Source organism: Oncorhynchus masou, chromosome 24 (assembly GCF_036934945.1).
Source record: "Oncorhynchus masou masou isolate Uvic2021 chromosome 24, UVic_Omas_1.1, whole genome shotgun sequence".
NCBI classification, from domain to species: Eukaryota; Metazoa; Chordata; class Actinopteri; order Salmoniformes; family Salmonidae; genus Oncorhynchus; species Oncorhynchus masou.
Genome location: NC_088235.1, coordinates 75,496,307 through 75,516,205, shown reverse-complemented (window position 1 = coordinate 75,516,205; position 19,899 = coordinate 75,496,307). Strand labels below are relative to the sequence as shown.

General features: G+C 42.7%; 1 protein-coding gene across 7 annotated transcripts in view; it reads right to left on the bottom strand.

Annotated features, from left to right (window-relative positions):
- The window catches only part of LOC135512648 (3',5'-cyclic-AMP phosphodiesterase 4D-like), a 185,056-nt gene that overhangs the window by 6,973 nt on the left and 158,184 nt on the right, over positions 1-19,899 (bottom strand). For all 7 annotated transcript variants that reach the window (XM_064934884.1, XM_064934883.1, XM_064934886.1 and 4 more), the window contains 7 exons: positions 14,234-14,406; positions 12,947-13,045; positions 12,597-12,761; positions 10,689-10,788; positions 10,345-10,499; positions 7,864-7,986; positions 556-738 (listed from right to left, as the gene is read on the bottom strand). In XM_064934884.1, the coding sequence (XP_064790956.1) occupies positions 556-738; positions 7,864-7,986; positions 10,345-10,499; positions 10,689-10,788; positions 12,597-12,761; positions 12,947-13,045; positions 14,234-14,406 (998 nt within the window). The remainder of the gene's footprint in view (positions 1-555; positions 739-7,863; positions 7,987-10,344; positions 10,500-10,688; positions 10,789-12,596; positions 12,762-12,946; positions 13,046-14,233; positions 14,407-19,899) is intronic.

The window sequence follows — 19,899 nt, the reverse complement described above, 5'->3', positions numbered from 1 at the left end:
CACATGGATGTGTATGAAACGGTGAGCAGAAAATTGGCATTTGGTCATATATGCAGAAATGTGCCTTACTGCCTTTCAAACTTTGTGGAACATCAATAGCTTAGCCATGGAAGCATCATGCAAAATATATTGGAACACTCCACTTAACCAAGCAGTTGGATGGTTTAACAATCTCCCTCTGGTGGCCAAGTTGACCTTTTTAACAAATACAATTGCATGCTGGCTATACCGTTTAAGGTTGATTCCTTATTTAGTTTCCGGATCGAATTATCTGCTCAGCTGGCCGTCCCCAGCATCGTGGCAATCTAGCAGCTAGAAATGTAAGACCAATGATTTAAACCAATGGTTTTAGCAAAAGTTCACGGGTATGGTCCCACACTGTTTGATGGGTTCAAACAGACAGTATGACAATAACTTGTAAGCAACTGGGTCTGTTAAGCAGTGCCAAAGATCTGCGGATGGGTTTGCAGATATGCGTGAATGAGAGAGCCTGCGCGCCTTCGCCTGCGTGCACACTACTTGTATGCTATGCACATGCGCTGTACAGTACAGTACCTGGGTCTTCTCGACAGAGGCATTGTGTTTGTCACACATAGGGCTGATCTCCATGCCCTTGTCCCTCTCCCTGTCCCCCTGGGTGAAGAACTCCATCATGATGCGGTCCGTCCACTGGCGGTAGACGTCTAGTGGCTTGGTGGGGTTACTCAGGTCAGCACAGTGAACCATGTTCTGCAGGACCTTGAGACAAACACAAAGGACCCTGTTAATCTATTGCTTTGATCTTTTCAGAAATTTTTTTTTTAAAATTACATATACACTACTGGTCAAAAGTTTTAGAACACCTACATTGTAGAATACTAGTTATGACATCAAAGCTGTGAAATAACACACATGGAATCATGTAATAACCAAAAAAGTGTTTTATATTTGAGATTCTTCAAATAGCCACCCTTTGCCTTGATGACAGCTTTGCACACTCTTGGCATTCTCTCAACCAGCTTCATGAGGTAGTCACCTGGAATGTCTTGTTAAAAGTTAATTTGTCGAATTTCTTTCCTTAAAGCGTTTGGGCCAATCAGTTATTGTGAAAAGGTAGGGGGGAATACAGAAGATAGCCCTATTTGGTAAAATACCAAGTCCATTTTATGGCAAGAACTGCTCAAATAAGCAAAGAGAACCCATCATTACTTTAATACATGAAGGTCAGTCAATTTCGGAACATTTCAAGAACTTTGAAAGTTTCTTCAATTGTAGTCGCAAAAACCGTCAAGCGCTATGATGAAACTGGCTCTCCTGAGGACCACCACAGGAATGGAAGACCCAGAGTTACCTCATTAGAGTTAACTGCACCTCAGAATGCAGCCCAAATAAATTGCTGCAAAGAAACCACTACTAAAGGACACCGATAAGAAGAATTGCTTGGGCCAAGAAACATGAGCAATGGACATTAGACCGGTGGAAATTTGTCCTCTGGTCTGGAGTCCATGTCTTTGTGAGAAGCGATGTGGGTCACCAGATGATCTCCGCATGTGTATTTCCAACCATAAAGCATGGAGGAGGTGTTATGATGTTGGGGTGCTTTGATGGTGACACTGTCTGTGATTTATTTAGAATTCAAGGCACACTTAACCAGCATGGCTACAACAGCATTCTGCAGTGATATGCCATTCCATTTGGTTTGAGCTTAGTGGGACTTGTTTTTTGTGTTTAATTTGTTTTTCAACAGGACAATGACCCAACACACATCCAGGCTGTATAAGGGCTATTTTACCAAGAAAAAGAGTGATGGAGTGCTGCATCAGATGACCTGGCATCCACAATCACCTGACCTCAACCCAATTGAGATGGTTTGGGATGAGTCAGACCACAGAGTGAAGAAAAAGCAGCCAACAAGTGCTCAGCATATGTGGGAACTCCTTCAAGACTGTTGGAAAAGCATTACAGGTGAAGATGGTTGAGAGAATGATAAGAGTGTACAAAGCTGTAATCAAGGCAAAGGGTGGCAATTTTAAGAATCTCAAATATCAAATATACAGTGGGGGGAACAAGTATTTGATACACTGTCGATTTTGCAGGTTTTCCTACTTACAAAGCATGTAGAGGTCTGTAAGGTATGTAATTTCGCTCATTACCTGTGTTAACTGCACCTGTTTGAACTCGTTACCTGTATAAAAGACACCTGTCCACACACTCAATCAAACAGACTCCAACCTCTCCATAATGGCCAAGACCAGAGGGCTGTGTAAGGATATCAGGGTTAAAATTGTAGACCTGCACAAGGTTGGGATGGGCTACAGGACAATAGGCAAGCATCTTGGTGAGAAGGCAACAACTGTTGGCGCAATTATTAGACAATGGAAGAAGTTCAAGAGGACGGTCAATCACCCTCGGTCTGGGGCCCCATGCAAGATCTCACCTCGTGGGGCATCAATGATCATGAGGAAGGTGAGGGATCAGCCCAGAACTACACGGCAGGACCTGGTCAATGACCAGAAGAGAGCTGGGACCACAGTCTCAAAGAAAACGATTAGTAACACACTACGCCGTCATGGATGAAAATCCTGCAGCGCACGCAAGGTCCCCCTGCTCAAGCCAGCGCATGTCCAGGCCCGTCTGAAGTTTGCCAATGACCATCTGGATGATACAGAGGAGGAATGGGAGAAGGTCATGTGGTCTGGTGAGACAAAAATAGAGCTTTTTGGTCTAAACTCCACTCGCCATGTTTGGAGGAGGATGAAGGATGAGTACAACCCCAAGAACACCATCCCAACCATGAAGCATGGAGGTGGAAACATCATTCTTTGGGGATGTTTTTCTGCAAAGCGGACAGGACGACTGCACCGTATTGAGGGGAGGATGGATGGGGCCATGTAACAACCTCCTTCCCTCAGTAAGAGCATTGAAGATGGGTCGTGGCATGTTCCAGCATGACAATGACCCGAAACACACAGCCAGGGCAACTAACGAGCGGCTCCGTAAGAAGCATCTCAAGGTCCTGGAGTGGCCTAGCCAGTCTGCAGACCTGAACCCAATAAAAAATCTTTGGAGGGAGCTGAAAGTCCGTATTGCCCGGCGACAGCCCCGAAACCTGAAGGATCTGGAGAAGGTCTGTATGGAGAAGTGGGCCAAAGTCCCTGCTGCAGTGTGTGCAAACCTGGTCAAGAACTACAGGAAACATATGATCTCTGAAATTGTAAACAAAGGTTTCTGTGCCAAATATTAAGTTCTGCTTTTCTGATGTATCAAATACTTATGACATGCAATAAAATGCAAATTAATTACTTAAAAAACATACAATGTGATTTTCTGGATTTTTGTTTTAGATTCCATCTCTCACAGTTGAAGTGTACCTATGATAAAAAATTACTGACCTATACATGCTTTGTAAGTAGGAAACACTGCCGATTTTGCAGGTTATCAAATACTTGTTCTCCCCACTGTATATTGATTTGTTTAACACTTTTTTTGGTTACCACATGATTCCACATGTGATATTTCATAGATTTGATGTCTTCACTATTATTCTACAATGTAGAAAATAGTAAAAAGAAAGAAAAACCCTTGAATGAGTAGGTGTTCTAAAACTTTTGACTTTTGTCATTACTACTTCAGGCATTTATGTAGAAACCTACATTTACATGACACTATGTCTTGACTTATATATATATATATATATGTGGCCACCCCTTCAAATTAGTGGATTCGTCTTTTTCAGCCACACCTGTTGCTGACAGGCATATAAAAGCGAGCACATCCATGCAATCTTCATAGACAAACATTGTCAGTAGAATGGCCTTACTGAAGAGCTCAATGACTTTCAACATGGCACCATCATAGGAGGACACCTTTCCAACAAGTCAGTTAGTCATATTTCTGCTCTGTTAGACCTGCACCGGTCAACTGTAAGTGTTGTTATTGTGAAGTGGAGACGTCTCAGTTGCAAAGTGGTAGGCAACACAACCTCACAGAACGGGACCGCCAAGGGCTGAAGCTCGCAGCTCGTAAAAATCATCTGTCCTTGGTTGGAACACACACTAATGTGTTCCAAACTGCCTCTTGAAGCAATGTCAGCACAAGAACTGTTCATCGGGAGCTTCATGAAATGGGTTTCCATTACCGAGCAGCCGCACATAAGCCTAAGATCACCATGTGCAATGGCACAAAGTGGTGTAAAGCTCGCCGCCATTGGAATTTGGAGCAGTGGAAACACGTTCTCTAGAGTGATGACTCACGCGTCAACATCTAGCACGCTACCTGCCCAAAAAGGAGTGCAAGCCTTCATCGTTGGCGTTTCTACAGAAGTGTTTGGCGATAGACTAGGAATGCCTTGAAGATCGACCAGTCAATCGTGATCGACCGGTTATCAAAGTTTGAGCTTTGAAATAAACTCAGCAAAAAAACAAACGTCCCTTTTTCAGGATCCTGTCATTCAAAGATAATTATAAAAAATCCAAATAACTTCACAGTTTTTATTGTAAAGGCTTTAAACATGGTTTCCCATGCTTGTTCAATATACCATAAACAATTAATGAACATGCACCTGGTCGTTAACATGAACATGCACACGGTCATTAAGACACTAACAGCTTACAGAGGTAGGCAATTAAGGTCACAGTGATGAAAACTTAGGACAGTAAAGAGGCTTTTCTACTGACTCTGAAAAACACCAAAAGAAAGATGCCCAGGGTCCCTGCTCATCTGCGTGAACGTGCCTTAGGCATGCTGCATGGAGGCATGAGGACTGCAGATGTGGTCAGGGCAATAAATTGTAATGTCCGTACTATGAGATGCCTAAGACAGCGCTACAGGGAGACAGGACGGACAGCTGATCATCCTCGCAGTGGTAGACCATGTGTAACAACACCTGCACAGGGTCAGTACATCTCAACATCACACCTGCGGGACAGGTACGGGATGGCAACAACAACTGCCCGAGTTACACCAGGATGCACAATCCTTCCATCAGTGCTCAGACTGTTCGCAATAGGCTGAGAGAGGCTGGACTGAGGGCTTGTAGGTCTGTTGTAAGGCAGGTCCTCACCAGACACCCCCGCAACAACGTCGCCTATGGTCACAAACCCACTGTCGCTGGACTAGACAGGACTGGCGGTTTTGTCTTACCAGGGGTGATGGTCGGATTTGCGTTTATCGTCGAAGGAATGAGCGTTACACCGAGGCCTGTACCCTGGAGCGGGATGGATTTGGCGGTGGAGGGTCCGTCATGGTCTGGGGGCGGTGTGTCACAGCATAATCAGACTGAGCTTGTTGTCATTGCAGGCAATCTCAATGCTGTGCGTTTACAGGGAAGACATCCTCCTCCCTCATGTGGTACCCTTACTGCAGGCCCATACTGACATGACCCTCCAGCATGACAATGCCACCAGCCATACTGCTCATTCTGTGCATGATTTCCTGCAAGACAGGAATGTCAGTGTTCTGCCATGGCCAGCGAAGAGCCTGGATCCCATTGAGCACGTCTGGGACCTGTTGGATCGGAGGGTGAGGGCTAGGGCCATTCCCCCCAGAAATGTCCGGGAACTTGCAGGTGCCTTGGTGGAAGAGTGGGGTAACATCTCACAGCAAGAACTGGCAAATCTGGTGTAGTCCATGAAGAGGAGATGCATTGCAGTACTTAATGCAGCTGGTGGCCACACCAGATACTGACTGTTACTTTTGATTTTGACACCCCCTTTGTTCAGGGAAAACATTCCATTTCTGTTAGTCACATGTCTGTGGAACTTGTTCAGTTTATGTCTCAGTTGTTGAATCTTGTTATGTTCATTCAAATACATGTTAAGTTTGCTGAAAATAAACACAGTTGACAGTGAGAGGACGTTTTGTTTTTTGCTGAGTTTATAACATTTATTTATTTATTTTTATTTTACATTTATTTAACTAGGCAGGTCAGTTAAGAACAAATTCTTATTTTCAATGACGGCCTAGGAACAGTGGGTTAACTGCCTGTCCAAGGGCAGAACGACAGATTTGTACCTTGTCAGGTTGGGGATTTGAACTTGCAACCTTCTGGTTACTAGTCCAACGCTCTAACCACTAGGCTACCCTGCCGCCCCAACATGGTCTGAGAATAACAATAACAATAACAAAGGCATATAACCAATATGCTGTGATAATGTAGTAGACCTACCGCACAAACCTCATTCCTACAAAACTGTAGGTTAATGTTACATTTTTTAAGTCATGCGAAAGTGAACTGCATTGGGATCAGTGGTCACCAACCTTTTCTAAGTGATTGATAGTTGGTATTCAGCAGTCTTAAAAGTATGCCTTATTTACTTTGAAGAACTACTATAAAAGTGATTTCGTCAGACAGCATAGGCAGCAGCTCTATATAGATTATTTGATGACTTTGAATGAAATATTACATTAATTCTTTGAGTAAAACAAATGTTGTATATGCAACAACTGAAATATTTTATTAAAGTAACGTGAATAAATTATGGTTAATAAATGCTAAGTAGCAATGGGCAGCCACTACCATTATGGGACTTGTATTAATTGTTTTATTCTGTGTTGTTGCAGCATTCAGCCCACATAAAGCATTGTGCAATTAATAAAAAAATTTAAAACGAAATTTTAAAAACTTGGTTATATTATAATAATCTAACCAAAACCGAACCAAACTCAAAAAGCAAAAATTGCTCAGCACTAGTCAGGGGTGGACTTAGTGATTTAGAGGCCCCATGCAGAGGCCAGTCTGAGGCACCCCCATGTCTATTCAACAAAATCATGGCTACTGAACGAATAGCTGTTTGGAGCCGGCTTATTTAGGTGAACGGAGCAGAATGAAAAGCCTAACTGAAAACACTTGAAATGTCCTTCACTAGTAAAGGTTTTGTATCACCACGTACTGTAGAAAAGGGGTGGTCAATCATTTTGTCTCGAGCCACATCGGGTTGTCAGAATTCAACAGCATTTTTTTTCCCAGACAGATTTGTTAGTCAAAAGAAAATTTGCAGGCCATAAAATGGCATTTATTTTAAAACAGGATTATACAGTAGGTCCTTTATCATTTCAACATACTTTCTATCTCATTTTAGGGATGCACTGGAAATTCTGGGGCCAATACCTATATGTGGTATTTTCATTGGAATATCGACCAATAACTAACCGATAAATATGTTTGTACATTTTTTTGGTCTTTTTTTGTGCCCCTTTTTCTCCCTAATTTCGTGGTATCCAATTGGTAGTTACAGTCTTGTCTCATCGCTGCAACTTCCGTATGGACTCGGTAGAGGCGAAGGTCGTGTGTCCTCAGAATCACAACCCAACCAAGCCGCACTGCTTCTTGACACAATGCCCACTTAACCCTGAAGCCAGCTGTACCAATGTGTCGGAGGAATCATCGTACACCTGGCGACCATGCCAGTGTGCACTACTAGTGCATGACGGGACAAGGACATTTCAGGAAATATGTTAAATTAGTTGAATATGGGAAAGGTGTACATTTTTATTTGCATAAAAAATTAGTGAAATGCATCGTAAAGGTATGCTAATGGGATGTTCGGGAAAATATAATCATGGCAATAATGTGTGTAGAAAGAAAAGATATGCATTGTTTTCAATTGTGGTTTTCTCACAGTCCCTTCTAATGTGTCCTTCCAGCTTAATGAGTTTAGTAGATGAAAATAGAAAGTGTCTTAGCTTTCAGGAATTGGGTCATAATAGCTAATAGACCCAAGTGTTCAAAAGTTAAGATAACAGAGAAATTATATATTATTAAACAAAATTATGCCAAGTTCACAAGAACCCTAATGATACGAGGCCCCTGGCAATTGCCTGAGTTGCCTAATGGTAAGTCCGCCACTGCCTGTGGCGTCTACTAATCTAGGAATGACCTCTGACCTGGATGCGGTCTGAGTAGTTGTCCAGCAGCAGCACTCCCAGACTGGTCACCTTCTTGGTCTCCACCATGGTCTTCAGGTCAGCCAGGAAGTTCATGTGCTTGGACATGTCAGTGGCCAACACCTGCAGAGGACAATACCCATTCATCACACTTACTTCAGTCACTAAGTCCAATGGCTCAGTGGGTTAGAGCATGGTGCTGCCCACATCCAGGGTTGTGTTGTGGGTTTGATTCCCATATGGGCCACATGCTGAATATACTGAGTGTACAAAACATTAGGAACACCTTTCTAATATTGAGTTGCAGCCCCTTTTGGCCTCAGAACAGCCTCAATTTGTCGGGGCATCAAACCAAATCTTATTTGTCACACACATGGTTAGCAGATGTGTAGCGAAATGCTTGTGCTTCTAGTTCCGACAATGCAGTAATATCTAACAAGTAATCTAACCTAACAATTTCACAACTACCTTATACACACACAAGTGTAAAGGAATGAATAAGAATATGCACATAAAAATATATGAATGAGTGATGGCCGAACAACATAGGCAAGATGCAGTAGATGGTATAGAGTACAGTATATACATATGAGTTGAGTAATGTAGGGTATGTAAACATGATATAAAGTGGCATTGTTTAAAGTGGCTAGAAATACATTTATTACATCAAGATGGCAAGATGCAGTAGATGGTTTAGAGTACAGTATATACATATGAGATGAGTAATGTAAACATTATATAAAGAGGCATTGTTTAAAGTGGCTAGTGATACATTTATTACATATATTTTCCATTATTAAATTACTAGAGTTTAGTCGGTATGTTGGCAGCAGCCACTCAATGTCAGTGATGGGCTGTTTAACAGTCTGATGGCCTTGAGATAGAAGCTGTTTTTCAGTTTCTCGGCCCCCGCTTTGATGCACCTGTACTGACCTCGCCTTCTGGATGATAGCGGGGTGAACAGGCAGTGGCTCAGGTGGTTGTTGTCCTTGATGATCTTTTTGGCCTTCCTGTGACATTGGGTGGTGTAGGTGTCCTGGAGGGCAGGTAGTTTGCTCCAGGTGATGCGTTGTGCAGACCTCACTACCCTCTGGAGAGCCTTATGGGCGGAGCAGTTGCCATACCAGGCGGTGATACAGGCCGACGGGATGCTCTCGATTGTGCATCTGTAAAAGTTTGTGAGTGTTTTTGGTGACAAGCTGAATTTCTTCAGCCTCCTGAGGTTGAAGAGGCGCCACTGCGCCTTCTTCACCACGCTGTCTGTGTGGGTGGACCATTTCAGTTTGTCCGTGATGTGTACGCCGAGGAACTTAATACTTTCCATCCTCTCCACTACTGTCCCGTCGATGTGGATAGGGGGCTGCTCCCTCTGCTGTTTCCTTAAGTCCATGATCATCTCCTTTGTTTTGTTGACATTGAGTGTGAGGTTATTTTCCTGACACCACACTCTGAGGGCCCTCACCTCCTCCCCGTAGGCCGTCTCGTCGTTGTTGGTAATCAAGCCTACCACTGTAGTGTCGTCTGCAAACGTGAGAATTGAGTTGGAGGCGTGCATGGCCACGCAGTCGTGGGTGAACAGGGAGTACAGGAGAGGGCTGAGAACGCACCCTTGTGGGGCCCCAGTTTTGAGGATCAGCGGGGTGGAGATGTTGTTACATACCCTCACCACCTGGGGGCGGCCCGTCAGGAAGTCCAGGACCCAGTTGCACAGGGCATGGTCGAGACCCAGGATCTCTTGAGCTTAATGACGAGTTTGGAGGGTACTTTGGTGTTAAATGCTGAGCTGTAGTGATGAACAGCATTCCTACATAGGTATTCCTCTTGTCCAGATGTGTTAAAGCAGTGTGTAGTGTGATTGCGATTGCGTCTTCTGTGGACCTTTTGGGGCGGTAAGCAAATTGAAGTGGGTCTAGGGTGTCAGGTAGGGTGGAGGTGATATGGTCCTTGACTAGTCTCTCAAAGCACTTCATGATGACAGAAGTGAGTGCTATGGGGAGGAAGTCATTTAGCTCAGTTACCTTAGCTTTCTTGGGACCATGGTGGCCCTCTTGAAGCACTCAAATCGATGTACCTGGCACCTACTGCCATACCCCGTTCAAAGGCCCTTAAATATTTTGTCTTGTCCATTCACCCTCTGACTGGCATACACAATCTATATCTCAAGGCATAAACATCCTTCTCTAACCTGTCTCCTCCTCTTCATCTATACTGATTGAAGTGGATTTAACAGGTGACATGAATAAGGGATCATAGCTTTCACCTTGATTCACCTGGTCAGTCAATGTCATGGAACGAGTAAGTTCCTAATGTTTTGTGTGTGTTAAATGTACTATTAAGTGACTTTGGGGAAAATGTTTTGCTAAATGGCCATGTTATTATGATGTTAGCTAATTCCTTATCATGTTTAACTATGATAACAGAGAGTTATGTAGACATAATGTTATTTATATCTGATTCCAATTCATTCAGTCAGTGTCTCACCATGTCGATGACCATCTTCCTGAGGGACTGTCCCTGTTTCTTGCTGAGGCTCTGGAAGATGTCACAGTTGTCCTCCTGCAGCAGCTTGAAGCCCACGGCCAGGTGGTGGTTCTCCAGGACAGAAGCGTCGTTGTACATCAGAGCCAGCTCAGAGTCTACAGTAGGAACACCCACAACTATAGTAAAGCAACAACAATTCCAAGGCACTCCTGTATTCAGTGATGTAACGCCTTACAGATGCTGTAATGTAGTCTTCACTGTAGAAGATCAAAGGCACATTTTGCGCCAAAGGACATATCCTTTATATCTAATCAGTGAGATTGCTAGTGAGGGATGGAACTGACTTGTGTTGATGAGGAACTGGTTGGACACTCCGGGGTGATCCACGTCATGTATGGCACTGCTAAACAGAGCAGCCATGATCTCCAGGTCAGTGAAGACAGCCTGAAAACAATCAACACACACTTTTGTGTTAATACTACTGTTAAGTGTATGTTAAGTGGCAAGTTAAATAAAGGTTAAAAAAAAGTGTTACTAAGTACACTGCTCAAAAAATTAAAGGGAACACTTAAACAACACAATGTAACTCCAAGTCAATAACACTTCTGTGAAATCAAACTGTCCACTTAGGAAGCAACACTGATTGACAATAAATTTCACATGCTATTGTGCAAATAGAATAGACAACATGTGGAAATTATAGGCAATTAGCAAGACACCCCCAATAAAGGAGTGGTTCTGCAGGTGGGGACCACAGACCACTTCTCAGTTCCTATGCTTCCTGGCTGATGTTTTGGTCACTTTTGAATGCTGGCGGTGCTTTCACTCTAGTGGTAGCATGAGACGGAGTCTACTACCCACACAAGTGGCTCAGGTAGTGCAGCTCACCCAGGATGGCACATCAATGCGAGCTGTGGCAAGAAGGTTTGCTGTGTCTGTCAGCGTAGTGTCCAGAGCATGGAGGCGCTACCAGGAGACAGACCAGTACATCAGGAGACATGGAGGAGGCCGTAGGAGGGCAACAACAAAGCAGCAGGACCGCTACCTCAGGCCACAAATGTGCATGATGTGTCTGCTCAAACAGTCAGAAACAAACTCCATGAGGGTGGTATGAGGGCCCGACGTCCACAGGTGGGGGTTGTGCTTACAGCCCAACACCGTGCAGAACGTTTGGCATTTGCCAGAGAACACCAATATTGGCAAATTCGCCACTGGCGCCCTGTGCTCTTCACAGATGAAAGCAGGTTCACACTGAGCACATGTGACAGACAGAGTCTGGAGACGCCGTGGAGAACGTTCTGCTGCCTGCAACATCCTCCAGCATGACCGGTTTGGCGGTGGCTCAGTCATGGTGTGGGGTGGCATTTCTTTGGGGGGCCGCACAGCCCTCCATGTGCTCGCCAGAGGTAGCCTGACTGCCATTAAGTACTGAGATGAGATCCTCAGACCCCTGTGAGACCATATGCTGGTGCGGTTGGCCCTGGGTTCCTCCTAATGCAAGACCTCATGTGGCTGGAGTGTGTCAGCAGTTCCTGCAAGAGGAAGGCATTGATGCTATGGACTGGCCCGCCCGTTCCCCAGACCTGAATCCAATTGAGCACATCTGGGACATCATGTCTCGCTCCATCCACCAACACCACGTTGCACCACAGACTGTCCAGGAGTAGGCGGATGCTTTAGTCCAGGTCTGGGAGGAGATCCCTCAGGAGACCATCCGCCACCTCATCAGGAGCATGCCCAGGCGTTGTAGGGAGGTCATACAGGCACGTGGAGGCCACACATACTACTGAGCCTCATTTTGACTTGTTTTAAGGACATTACATCAAAGTTGGATCAGCCTGTAGTGTGGTTTTCCACTTTAATTATGAGTGTGACTCCAAATCCAGACCTCCATGGGTTGATAAATTTGATTTCCATTGATAATTTTTGTGTGATTTTGTTGTCAGCACATTCAACTATGTAAAGAAAAAAGTATTTCATAAGAATATTTCATTCATTCAGCTCTAGGATGTGTTATTTTAGTGTTCCTTTAATTTTTTTGAGCAGTGTATTAACACTTAACGTGGGGATTTAATTTTTTTTACCTTATCTTTACTATAAAAACCATGAACAAATGCCTTCTCCCTCAATATGCATTGATAAAGTTGATGAAATCCAAAGCCATGCACTGGGCAAGTCAACTAACTGGATTAGAATATAGAATATGGCTGAACATCATCCTGTAATCTTCCTCATAATGGAGCGTCCCATACCTCTAGGGCAGGGGTGGAGAGGAGGATGTGAGTGGACTGTACCACGTCGGCAGCATGGATGTTGTTGTGGTAGGCCACGTCAGTGTGGTAGTGGTCCTCCAGGGTCATCATGAAGGTGACAAAGGTGTCGGCTGGGATCTTAAAGTTCTTCAGCAGCTCTCGCTCCTGAGTTTGGGGAGCAACAGAAACCAGGCTCACAGAAGAGTAAACTAAATACGTAAGAAACATAGGGGTAAAGTATTGCAGCGAATTCGGGGTAGCCAAGACTGGGACTCAAACAATACACTAAGAGATTCAACCGCCTCGGTGAGAATGCTAGAAAATGCTACAAAGTAATGGGAGACTCATACCTGGAAAATGGAGTACATCACCACGGTCAAAGGCCGATTCCCCGAGTATTCAGCTATCTTGAAAATATCTAGACCCCATCTATTGATGTCTTCAAATTCCTAGAATGACAACACAACATTCAGTGAGAAAAAGTCTGGCATGGCAAAAATATTTGATTTATTTAACTTTTTTAACATGCATAGCAAATTACATGAAAATGGCACCAAAAAGTCTGACTTTTTCCAATTGCGATCCTCCAGAGGGCAGATGATGTGACGAGTGATAATGCGTTATAACATGTCACTGACGGCAGTAGATTATAACGGAATTACATAAATAACATTAAAGGTCAAGCAATAAGCATTAAAGTACAGCAACTTATCCATTCTTCACTGTAACATGGGGTAAACAAACTCAGTAGCTACACAATATCACTCATACATTACAGTATTCGACAGATCATAAACAGTGCCTTCAAGTACCACAATCCTATGGTCATAATGAGAGGGGTGAACCCATTGTACAAATCATTTATTGCCGTTTTTCTAAATAAAGGCCCTGTGGCCAGGGTCTTTTATACCACCGTATTTACGACTATTGTAAGTCCTCCAGTCATAAAAATGCTAAAATGTTTTAGGGATGGAATGAAGAGATTCATATAGTATTTGTAGTATGTCTGACGTATGAAAGCACGTAATGGTCTCTACCACTCAGCCACACAAACCTACACTGACGTTCTTCACATTCACACATAGCGACGTACTCATGCTCACACAATCCCTACTGACACCTCGCACACTCACTCATTACCATGCACACACCACATACGCTGCTGCCAAAATTGATTGATTAATTATAGAGATTCATATTACCATTCGATGCTGCTATATTGTTTATTACCATTATTATTATTACCATGAGTATTTATCCTGCCGACAGCGACTGTACATGTACATTCCTTCCTCATTCGCTCCAGTACCCCTGCACATTGAAATAACGCTACTGGCACTGCACTGACCTGTATACAAGACCTGTACAGTATATACCTGTTTCTTTATTACTATAGTTAGGCAATTCACTGTACTGTTTTACACCTGATGTATCTTGTGCATGTGACAATAAAACTTGAGACGTAATGTGTTTTTCTTCACATATAGTAATACGGTCACTAAGCAGACGTTTTTGTCCAAAGGTCTGTCATCCATGCGGGAAACAAACCATTAAGCTGCCAACACCATGCTCTAACCCACTGAGCTTGGAGTGTGTTTGTGCCCGTCTGTGTAAGTGTGTGTGTGCTTGGCACCCACCGTTGCCAGTAGACCCTCATGGAGCGTGGTGACCCCAAAGCGGGGGATCTGGGTAGGGGCAAGGCTGGGGCTGAGGACAGGTTTCTTCACCGCAACAATCTGGGACATGGGCCTCTTCTTCTTGTCCTTGTCTTTAAGAGGCCCAGACATGATCTCCACATCTTGCTGCTTTTCTACAAACACACACAGAGAGAGAGAGCGAGAGAGCGAGAGAGAGAGATTTCTTTCAACCAATATAGGGGGACACAGTTGATGATTATTAATAACTATAGTTAATCTAACCTTTTTCCATCTCAAATCAGGTGAGCAATCAATTAGACTAGGACTAGGAATATGGCTTCGACCAATAACTCTGCAGCAAATGTAATCTCTCAACCAAGAATGATTCCTGGTAGTCAGACAGTGACAAATATAACAAGCTCTATTTTCATGTCATCCGACCATAGCACCGCCTGGAGTTTGATAAATGGCATTGGCACTTGGATTGAAACCAGTGCTATGGTCAGACGACATGAAAATAGAGCTCTTGTGGTGTGGAGTTGCTTAACAAGACGACATTGAATGTTCCTGAGTGGCCTAGTTACAGTTTTGACTTAAAATCGGCTTGATAATCTATGGCAAGACTTGAAAATGGCTGTCTAGCAATGATCAACAACCAACTTGACAGATCTTGAAGAATTCTTTAGAGAATGATGTGCAAATATTTTACAATCCAGGTGTGCAAAGCTCTTAGAGACCTATCCAGAAAGACTCACAGCTGTAATCGCTGCCAAAGGTGATTCCAACATGAATTGACCCAGGGGTGTGAATACTTACGTAAATTAGATTTCTGTATTTTATTTTCAATACATTTGGAAACATTTCTTAAAACTCGTTTTCACTTTGTCATTATTAGGCATTGTGTGTAGATGGGTGAGGAGGAAACCTATTTAATCCATTTTGAATTCAGGCTGTAACAACAAAATATGGAATAAGTCACGAGGTACGAATAATTTCTGTAGGCACTGTATAACAAAACATTATACAGAACTATAAACGTTGGTGAGCATCCACAACTTCGGGCAGTTTATCATTGATTGTTCTGCAGTAGCGTACACCTGTCAATCAACTGATCAACGCATTCTACTGCAGGCTGTAGGCCTAATAACAATATGGTAGCACAGACCATTCAGTGTGTGTTCATTGTCATAGTGACAACTGCAAATTGTCCTTCAATGTAAATGTAACGAAAAAATAATGTAGAAACTCGTATTTAAATGTAGCAATTTAACAACAAATGCTGAAGTGATTTCCATTTTTCGAATGGTTGTCAATTCATTTGTATCTTCTTTTTCACTGTGCTCATCTCTCTGTATATCCTGTGCAATCATTTGCAATGCATCAGTGCAATAATGTTATCACTGGCTAAAGATCCCACCAACGTGCACTCCTAAAATTTCCACAACAGTTCATTTGGCCTAGACCTATTTTACATTCAGCAATCAGCAGCCCTGCTTCTCTCCACAAAAAGGCTATTAGGCATAGTATAAAATATCTTATAGCTTTTGTAGCTTACAGCTTTTCCTGGGATTTCAAGAGAAGAGGAATAGCGGAGAGGCTTGCCTCCATAAAGCCAATTGCACACGGGAACGGCTGGAAGAGAAAAAGGCTTGAGCTGTGTAACCGAAGTAAGAAGCAAAATATTAGCTAGATAGGCCATTCATTAGCTAAATACTAGGGCTAAACATATTTACCTGTCAAAGAAAAAAAGGTTGACAGATTATAAAATGGCAGATCAGTGTGTTCATCCAGGCTGTGCTTTGCAGTCCCCGGGCACGCAAAACTCCACTATTGATTAGGCCTACGTTTTTGAGACAATACCATTTTCTACCTAGGCAGTGAAATGTGGACTTTTTTATTGTTATCAATTGAGTACAATTGCGTACACAAGTATTGTCTAGGGCTGTAAACTGCAGCTATGTAGGCTAATTTGAATAACCGCTCAAACGTTCTGTTTTGAATGCTTCATGCCGAAATAACTGCATCCAGCCTAGGCCTGATTTTGCAACCATTTGGATCAGTTATGTATCTATTCTCTACAGTTTACAAGGTCCAGAAAGGTACATTAGCAGACTAATCATTCAAGCAAATGTAGTCTAGCTTTTCCTGGGACTCCAAGAACTGAAGACAAATAGCTGCCTGTAGCTGAAAGGACCCATGAAGACAGACTACAGAAGTGTAGCCTAAATGAATTAGCTAAATATTAGGCCTAATATTACAGTGAAGAGCCTTTACCCAATGATTTTACACAGTGAAAGTTTTTTTTTTTTAAATCAGATAACAAAATGACAAGTAGCCTGGGATAGGCTACTGTGTGCTCCCCAGGCTGAGCTCCCAGTCCGGCTGGGGACAAGAAAATTATCATTATCATAAAATAATGCATTTTATCCAATTTTTTTGTAGTGAGTAAATCATTCTAGTCTAGGCTGTTAATTAACTGCATTGAATATGGCATTTCAATAACCATTTTGAATGCATGTTTCATTACGAAATAATAATAATTTAGCCTAGTCTTTTAGACAGTTTAGGTCTAAGGTCCAGAAGGGCACATTAGCAGGCCAGTCATAGTGCGTATTTTGTCAGGATGTATCGTGCGTTAACATACACTATCTGAAAATATGGCCTTCTCATACTGATATGCAAGTTTGTTGTGGATCTTCATTCTCCCAATTCGTCCAATATCAGGCAAGTTTGCCGCACATTCTGCCTTCTCGCCTCACACTCCAGGAACCAATAATGCTTCTATTGAACAACTTTTTGATTGGTTGTTAATGTTTTATCGTCGGGGGGACAGGGGGATCAGAAAATTATCCAAACGATAGCCATTGTTATCGTTCTCCACTCTTTTTGTAGTTATCGTTTAGTGTGAAAGCTCCTGTTCACTTGAATTAGAGTTGTCTTTGATTTGTATTTATTTCAACTGTTTTTGTTACACAAAAAGATTGCAATATGTCCATTCACTATAATGGGGGATCCTGTCTTCTGCTAACAATGCTTGCAGTACCGCGATCGGTCTTGAACTTCCGTGGCTGCAATGAGAGGGGGCAGTTGTGCTGCCACATTATTAGTTAAAGCGTGCGTTAGTAAATTCACTCTGGCTATCTACTCTGATTTCAGAGCACTCTGTCTGCACTCTGAGCCTAACCACCTCTACTAGGACGAGTAAAATGGTCAGAGTGGTGTTTTCTCATTTGTGTCTAGAAGTAGCTAGCAAGCTAGACAACTTTAGCCAGTTAGCTTAGGTGCCTGACTGCCATTGTAAGGTCAGAACGCTCGGATCAATAAGCTCTTAATTTACAAACGCCCAGAGCGTCCTCTGGCACTCCAGAGGGAATTTACGATCACACACGTCCTGATGCAAAAGGCAGCCTAATAATATTATGGTCTCCATGGCAATGCCACACAATGTGTCTAGTAATGCCAGGCTGACATGCTAATAGGCTAGAAGACATGCATGACTAAATATGCATATTTGTGTACTCTTATGCAAGGGCACAACTTTTATTATAAATGAGAATAGGGTTGAAGTTGGAAATTTACATACACTTAGGTTGGAGTCATTAAAACTCGTTTTTCAACCACTTCACACATTTCTTGTTAACAAACTATAGTTTGGGCAAGTTGGTTAGGACATCTACATCTAATTTTTCCAACAATTGTTTACAGACAGATTATTTCACTTATAACTCACTGTATCACAATTCCAGTGGGTCAGAAGTTTACATACACTAAGTTGACTGTGCCTTTAAACAGCTTGGAAAATTCCAGAAAATTATGTCATGGCTTTAGAAGCTTCTGATAGGCTAATTGACATCATTTGAGTCAATTGGAGGTGTACCTGTGGATGTATTTCAAGGCCTACCTTCAAACTCAGTGCCTCTTTGCTTGACATCATGGAAAATCAAAGGAAATCATCCAAGACATCAGAAAAAAAATTGTGGACCTCCACAAGTCTGGTTCATCCTTGGGAGCAATTTCCAAACACTTGAAGGTACCATGTTCATCTGTACAAACAATAATATGCAAGTATAAACACCATGGGACCACGCAGCCATCATACCGCTCAGGAAGGAGAAGTGTTCTGCCTCCTAGTGATGAACGTCCTTAGGTGTGAAAAGTACAAATCAATCCCAAAAGAACAGCAAAGGACCTTGTGAAGATGCTGGAGGAAACGGGTAAAAAAGTAACTATATCCACAGTAAAACGAGTCCTGTATCAATATAACCTGAAAGGCCGCTCAGCAAGGAAGAAGCCACTACTTCAAAAGCGCCATAAAAAAGCCAGACTACGGTTTGCAACTGCACATGGGGACAAAGATTGTACTTTTTGGAGAAATGCCCTCTGGTCTGATGAAACAAAAATAGGACCTTTTGGGCAGAATGACCATCGTTATGTTTGAAGGAAAGGGGGATGCTTGCAAGCCGAAGAACACCATCCCAACCATGAAGCATGGGGATGGCAGCATCATGTTTGGGGGTGCTTTGCTGCAGGAGGGACTGGTGCACTTCACAAAATAGATAGCATCATGAGGAAGGAAAATTATGTGGATATATTGAAGCAACATCTCAAGACATCAGTCAAGAAGTTAAAGCTTGGTCGCAAATGGGTCTTCCAAATGGACAATGACCCCAAGTATACTTCCAAAGTTGTGGCAAAATGGCTTAAGGACAACAAAGTCAGGGTATTGGAGTGGCCATCACAAAGCTCTGAACTCAATCCTATAGAAAATATGTGGGCAGAAATGAAAAGGCGTGTGTGTGCAAGGAGGTCTTCAAACCTGACTCAGTTACACCAGCTCTGTCAGGAGGAATTGGCCAAACTTCACCCAACTTATTGTGGGAAGCTTATGGAAGGCTACCCGAAATGTTTGACCCAAGTTAAACAATTTAAAGGCAATGCTACCAAATACTAATTGAGTGTATGTAAACTTCTGACCCACTGGGAATGTGATTAAATAAATAAAAGCAGAAATAAATCACTCTCTACACTATTATTCTGACATTTCACATTCTTAGAATAAAGTGGTGACCCTTTAGACAGGGAATTCAGACCTAAGACAGGGAATTCTTGCTAGGATTAAATGTCAGAAATTGTGAAAAACTGAGTTTAAATATATTTGGCTGAGGTGTATGTAAACTTCCAACTTCAACTATATAATATGTTTCTAAACACTTCTACATTAATGTGGACGCTATGGTTAATCCTGAAATAATCGTGAATAATGACGAGTGAGAAAGTTAGGTGCACAAATATCATATCCCCCAAGACATGCTAACATCTAACCATTACAATAACAGGGGAGGTGAGCATTTTTGGGGGGTATGATATTTGTGCAGTAGCATCCACATTCATATAGAAGTGTTTAGAGACATATTATATTCTTATTTACAATACGTGACCACAAAACTACCCAAAAAGGGTCATATTAGATTGTGTAGAAATGCAGGAAATTAGCTTTAAGTGCCCCCCAAAATTGACAGAGCTCCAGAGTTCCCCCAGACCCCACACCAGGTTGTGTCCCCCCACTTCTAAAACCAAAGTTGCACCTCTGCTCCTATGTAACCAAACACTGTGCAACCTATGTTCACCCTCTGAATATGTTGGCCTGTTCAGTACTCCAACACATT